Source organism: Elephantulus edwardii, unplaced genomic scaffold (genome assembly GCF_000299155.1).
Source record: "Elephantulus edwardii isolate Elephantulus edwardi_28Jun2011 unplaced genomic scaffold, EleEdw1.0 scaffold00017, whole genome shotgun sequence".
NCBI lineage: Eukaryota > Metazoa > Chordata > Mammalia > Macroscelidea > Macroscelididae > Elephantulus > Elephantulus edwardii.
The window spans coordinates 10,130,028-10,137,134 of record NW_006399767.1 but is presented as its reverse complement, the minus strand read 5'-3'; the positions used below and the strand labels follow the sequence as shown (position 1 = coordinate 10,137,134).

The 7,107-nt window shown below is 40.3% G+C and overlaps 1 protein-coding gene across 2 annotated transcripts in view; it reads right to left on the bottom strand.

The window, feature by feature from the left end:
• Window positions 1–7,107, bottom strand: part of CLIC5 (chloride intracellular channel 5) — a 269,785-nt gene that overhangs the window by 64,563 nt on the left and 198,115 nt on the right. For both annotated transcript variants that reach the window (XM_006881933.1, XM_006881934.1), the window contains exon 3: window positions 6,680–6,805. In XM_006881933.1, coding sequence (XP_006881995.1) covers window positions 6,680–6,805 — 126 coding nt within the window. The remainder of the gene's footprint in view (window positions 1–6,679; window positions 6,806–7,107) is intronic.

Genomic DNA, 7,107 nt, shown 5'->3' with positions numbered 1-7,107 from the left:
TACTGGAAATACATCTATAAGGTTGAGTGCTGAATGTATAATTTAGATCTTCTGCATCTTTGTTAACTTTTTTTTAATTGACCTAACCTTTGGTGAGAGTGGTGTGTTAACGTCTCCTACCACTGTGGTTCTGTCTATTTCTTTCTTCAATTCTGTGAACAGTTGTTTTATGTATTTAGCAGGTCTATCTTTTGGTGCATAAATGTTGACCAGTGTTATGTCTTCTTGATCTACTGTGCCTTTAAATATTATATAGTGCCCTTCCTTATCTTTTATGGTCGTTTTCAATCTGAAGACTATTTTATCAGGTATTATTACTTCTACTCCTGCATTTTTGTGGATGTCTTTTGTTTCATATCTTTTTCCCCAGGTTTTGATTTTTAGTCTTTCTTTTCATTTTTTAGATGTATCTCTTGTAGGCAATATATTGATGGAATTTGGAGGCTTTTATACATTTTGCTACTCTATTTCTTTTGAGTGGTGCATTTAGTCCATTCACATTAAGTTTGATTATTGATAAGCCAGTTTTTATCCTTGTCATTTTGTTGTGTTTCTTTTTTGTTGTTTCTTGTTACTATGGTTTACCTACTTTCCTTTGGTGTCTCTGTGTAAAAAAACTTCCCTTCGGTGGAGCTCTGGTGGCATAGTGGCAAAGAGCTGCAACTATAATCCCAGAGGCACACAGTTCAAATCCACCAGATGCTCTGCCGGGGAAGGAGGGACAATCTCTTCCTGTACCAGTCAGATCTGATTTGACCGTACACTCACACACACACACACAATAATAATAATTTTAAAAAAAGAAGAAAAAAAAAGAACTTCCCTTCAAATTTCTTGTAGATTTGGTCTTGTTTTCACAAATTCTTTAAGTTCCTTCTTTTCTGCAAAGGATGTGATTTCTCCTTCATATTTGGTGGAGAGATTTGCTGGGTACAGGATTTTTGGTTGGAAATTGTTTTCTTTCCACTTTGTGTACATGTCATCCCATTGTCTTCTTGCTTACATGGTTTCTGCTGAGATATCAGAACTTGATCTGATTGCTTTTCCTTTGTAGATGACTCTTTGTTTTTCTCGTGCTGCTTTCAGTATTCTACCCTTATCTTTTATTTTGGAGAATTTGGCTATGGTATATCTTGATGTTTTCCTTTTTGGGGTCTAGTCTATTTGGTGTTCACTGAGCTTCCTGAAAGCGGATTTCCTCATTCTTTGTAATACCTGGGAAGTTGTCTTCTAGTATTGCTTCTACAATTTTCTTAATGATTTCCCTATCCCTCTCACATCCTGGAATTCCTATCATACCTTTACTCATTTTTATGTTACCTCATATTATTCTAATGTTTTCTTCATTTTCTTTAGGCCTCATCTCTGATTTTTCTTCTGGTATGTTTCCATTGAGGTTCTTGTCTTCAAGCTCACTGACTCTCTGCTCCAATCCTTCTGTTCTACTTTTCTGTCCTTCAAGCATGTTGGACACTTCTGCCATTTTTGTCTTAATATTCTGGATTGCATTTTCCTGCATTTCTGTTATTTCTAGTATTGTGCTGGCTGTATCCTATCTTGTGGTGGTTTTTTAAGTTCTTGAACCTCTTTCTCTATAGTTGCAATTACTTCTTCCATCTTTTGCATTTCATACCATTATTGTACAAGTTCCTCCTCATCAATATATTTCTTCTGGTTATCAACCTCTAAGTTATTCCCTTTATTTGTGGCTTCCATTGTTTCTTCCATCATCTGTACTCTCATTCATAGCTGTTTGAATGTGTTCATATCAACAAAAATCTTGTGCCTTCTAGGCTCTGGGGTATTAATGAGGTCTGCTGTATTTAGCTGCATTTTTCTGGAGAACGCTTAATTTGTTTTCTCACAGTGTTTAAAGCTGCCTACTACTTTCTAGACATTATGTGAAGTTTTTCTTGATAAGTGTTAGGCTGTTTCTATGGTGTCTGCATAAGTTGTTGTTGTTTCTTGTTTTTATGATGTTACTGATTAGTTGCCAAGTTAAAATGTTCTCTCTATGGGGTGAGCCACTCATTCTACTGAAAGTCCTTTCTGGAATAATTTGCTTTTCCTAAAGTCCTTGAGGTTGTCTCTGTTCTGCACTTCAGTGCTGCAAGAATATCACTTTGAAGTAGTTTCCTGTGGCAAACTCTACTGTCCTACTTTGTGTATTAAGTGGCTGAATGGTGTGAGACCAGGTGCTTTACTCTGGAATGCCACAAGATCAGAGATCAGGGCCACCAGCTCTCAAGTCAGACCTCACTCTCTCAGGGAACCGAAAAAGTATTTCCTCTGCTTGTAACTCTGTTTCCCAAAGTCTCTTTTCCTGTTTGGCACCTGGTTTGGCCCCTGCAGCTGAGGAAGCAAGAATCTCCAAGTGGAGTGACCTATCTCCCCAGGGAAGCTTCAGTCCCCTCTCCCCACAAGTAGTAAAGAGTACTCAATCTTGGCACAGAGCCTTACCTCTCTAACCTTTTCTTCTGCAGCTTAATGCCTGCTGCAAGACATCTTAGAGAGCATGTCTCCATCTCATTTTAAAGATGAGGAAACAGAGGATATATACATCAAAAGGGCTTCCTCAAGATCATAAAGGATATGCTGGGAGAAGTTAGGTCTCCTGACTCTCAGTTCTGCCTCCTATTGACTCTGGTAAGTCCACAGATCAGAAGAAAGAAGGACCAGCATGTCTCAGTAATAATCCCAATACTTCCCCAGTGAGCATTAACTATGTCAGTGTTATGAAGGATAGATGTTAGTCTCATTTAGAAACTACCAGATTCTTCATTTTGATACCAAATGCCCTGTGAAATCAACTGTGATTTAAAAAAAATGTTGGAGTGTTTGTATGTGGGGTTTTTCCTCTTGAAAAAACAAAGCTAAGGGGAAAACAGCTTCCAACACTGCTTGGCTCTTGGGCAACTTTTACAAACAGTGGCGTGATGAGAAACATATGGTAGACAAGTACCTGATGCACAATTCTGGGGGATTTGCTGCCCCCTAGAGAACAAGAAGGCTAGCAAACACTCCTGGGGGCCTCAGGATATAAAAACTTTCCAGTATGTTGTCAGGAGAGGCCAGTGTTTGGACACGGGTATCATGCTTGGAAAGAAGGGCTTCTGCCAAAGAGATGAATGCCCCTAGCAGGACAGATTGATACAGTGACTGCAACAATGGGCTTGAGCACGAGGGAGTCAGTGGAGATGATACAAGATAGAACAAGGTTTCAATCTGTTGTTCAAAGGTTCATAGGGTCACTATGAGTCATAAGTTGACTCAGAGGTATTAACAACAGCAATCTCCAAGCTCACATTTGTGGGAAAGCCATGGGAGGGTGGTGAGTTGCTTTGGGTAGATTACAAAGTAGAATTCTCTGCTTGGGACTGAGCCATTGGCTTGGGAGCATTTGCTGGGAGGTTAGAGTGATATCAGCTCTAGTCTGACTAGTATAAAGGCATCTAAATTGCATTCCTAGGGATCTCTGGGGTGCTTGATTGGTAATCTTCTGGGGACATGTATTTTAATGATATTATAGCAGGGATGCACTTGGTAAAACCTGCTATAGACAATTTCAATCCATAAAAAGATGAAAATCAGAGGAAGCAGATATTAGAAGAGGAAATGCTCAGGACAAGAATCTTCAGAGAGGAAGGGGAGATCTTTCATATCGAGCAGTTGTTGTTGTTGTTGTTGATTGCCTTCCACCAGTGGTTAGCCCTATTTGGATCACAGACTCTTTCCTGAATCTGAGGAGAGCTGTCATCCTCATCTGGAAGAACATAGATGTGTCCACTGCTGCAAAGAATCCCAGGAGTCTCCTGGGCTCTCCTGCTCCCACTGTAGATGTAAATGGGGGAATCCTTGAATTAGAGAAAGCCCTGTGAAGGACCCGGTTGGATTGGGGATGAGGAAGTGGGGGATGCCTGACAAGAGAGGTATGTAGAATCACAGAGCTCAAAAGGCTGTTGGCGGTCATCTCTTCTTGGCGTGGGGGGGCGGGGTATGAAGTCAGAAATAAGGAATGGACTGTATCAAGGTGTCATAGCACATTACTGGTAGAGCTAGAATGGGCCCCATACCTTAGCCCTGAGCCCATACATCCACAAAGCCAGCAAAGCACCAAATGGAACAGGGCTCCTCACTGCTTCAACATCACAGACCTCACTTTGGAATGGGGATAACAATTCTAAAAGGGAAAATGCTAAGTTCACCACGGACTCTCCCTTCATGTCTCCTAAATTATAGTTGTCAAACCTGTGTGACTTCACTCCATAGGCAGCGTTTGTTCAAAGACAAGGGTGAGATGGCAAAGGAGAGGCAGGGAAGCTGGGTGAGAAAAAATGGGGAAGGCAGAGTGGAGACAGGGAAGGTGCTGGCACACCACAGTAGCTAATGTGTTAGGACAATTTGTGTATGAATTTCTGGATAGGAAACTGTTTCACTATGTAAATTCTCATCTAAACACAATCAAATGTAAAAAAAAAAAAAAATAGTCTACATTTAGCTCTTTCCAGTGGCTTACGGCAGCTATAGTGGACAAAAAAAATTGTGTCCTCAAGAATTACATGCTGTAAATCTTTACCTTATACCTATGGTTATAATAATTTTGAGAATGAGTTTTGTTAGGGTAATATAGCAATGCCAGCATAGGGTGTGCTTATTTAAATCAATCTCTTTTGAAGTACAAAGTGGTCAGATTTAGGTACAGAGAAGACAACAGGGATGGGAGAAGCTAGACATTGAGGATCACAAAAGAGCCAAAGCGTAAAGACCTTCCCGCCATGTACTGAAAGAGACAGCCTTCCCCTGGAGCTGACCTCTGAGCTCCGCAACTAGGAGAAGATACATTTTTTGTTATTGTTTTTTGTTTGGTTTTTTTCCCCTCTTCGAGCAAATTCTTTCCATTTCCCTCACTCTCCCCTCCCCCCATCAAACTGTACACCCCAATGATTAATACGCCCTCCTCCTGCATATCCACATCCCTCTGCTTCCAGCCTCTCCCACCCCTCCTGGATCCTTATACTCATTCTACAATAACAGTTTTATACAATATTTATCCTTGTGGAACCAAGTTAGTTCACTCAGCACAAGGCTCTCCAGTCCCTCCCATGTTAGGTAATAATTCACAAAATTATTGCTCCTGTATGCTGAATAGTATTCCATTGTGTGAATGTACCATAATTTCTCAATCTATTTGGTTTTGGTTGGACATTTGGGCTGTTTCCATGTTCTTTCGATGGTGAATAATGCTGCTATGAACACTGGTATACAAATTTCAGTTTGTGCCTCAGTTCTCATATTCTCAGGTTATATTCCAAGTAGTGGAATAGCTGGGCCATATGGAATGTCTATGTTCAGCTTTTTGAGGAAGCACCAAACTGCCTTCCAGAATGGTTGTACCATTTTACAATCCCACCAACAACATAGTTACCCACCTATTTCTGTCATCAGCTAGGTAAGACAGCCATATTCCACCCTCCATGGGAAAAATGCTTTATTCTAACATGGATGAAGGACAGAAAAGCTTCTTTCAGATGAATGTCCTCAAGCCTAATTAGAACACAACTGGAAGTTCTCCTTTTTTTAATTGTAGTTAACTAGATGTGTAGCTGAGGGCAGGTTATGTAACCTCTCTGTGCCTAAGTTATTCCAACTGTAAAATAAAATTAGTAACAGCACCTAGCACCAAAGGCCACTATAGTTTAAGTTTTTCACCTTAATTAAACACTATAAAGAGTATTGATCAAAGTAAGGGCAAAGTACATGCTGATAATTGAGTAAGGCTTTTAAATAAATTGTTAATGATGACTTAGCAGCTAAATACTACTTAGTTTAATGTCTAGATACTTCTCGAATTCTCTTTCCATTTTGCTACCATTGCCTTTGTTCAATCACCCCCCCCCAGAGTAATCATAAAATGATCATAAAATGCCTTTGTTTAAAAAACTTTCAGAGGCTGCCCAGTAAGATAAAGTCCTGCCTTATACTCTACATAATATTATTTTTTATTTTGGTTTTAATTATTGTGATTATCTTAATCTCTGGGCATCCAGTATATCATAATGAACATGTTCAGCCTCTTGTAGACTTAGATCTGGTGGATCTTCTTTGCACAGCTATTTTCAGTCACTGGCACCTTATTCACCCACTGTGGTCTCTCCCTTTCCAGTGGCCTTTTCAGAAAGGGAGCTATCAGCTAGCTTTACAACTGTTAACTTATAGGGTCAGACTAGACTTGGTCAGATTTACCCTGAGATATGTCTCTCCTGGCTAAATTTTCATTTCATCCACTTTTCAGTCCTTGTATTGGAAGAAGAGGAAGACTTTGTCTTCACTTAGAGATCCTTTAGGTAAAGAAAGCTGGGAAGAGGACTTAACTGGGGGCTGGTGGGTGAGGAGCAGGTGACAATTTTTGAGTGCTCCCAAAATACACACTGTTTAGGAGCCACAAATGTCCTTCACTTCAGAAGTGATATATACTCTCAGAATTGACTCTGGGAAGCAGCTCTGACTGGCAGCCCTTTGTGGAGGTGTGGGGGTGATTCTTTGAAGAGAGGGTCCAATATGTTGGATTAATGAGTTTCCTTTGAAATTCTGTCTTCTCAAAGTTAACACTTTTGTTTACTCTAACATAGATTCCCAACCCCTTCCCTTTCTTAAGGCCATAAAACAAGCAGCTCATTACTTTTCTGGGGTCAAGGTCTCTTCCAAGAACTCCTCAATCTTATTGACATCTGTCTTCACATCACCGTTGAAGGTCAGGAAAGGTGGATGGGTTCCAGGGGCTAGGTTGTGCAGGTCAGCTGGCTTCCTGTAGAGAGAATGAGCAATATTTCAGGATTGGCTTCCACAGGGATGCTGTGCATTTAGGGAAACCTATGATTTAGAGCTGAAAATGATACTTCTTGTATTGTTCAACATGCATGCCAGGAAAACAGTCTGACAGTTTGGTTATGTAAGGAAACAAAGTGGGGAAAAGCTCTAAAGAGACAACATGATACAAGAAATCTGTTGGCTTCTCTATCCATTCGTTTGTTGATGGGCACTTCGGTTGTTTCCAACGCCTTACTACTGTGAACTAAGCCACGATAAACATGGGTGTGCATATATCTG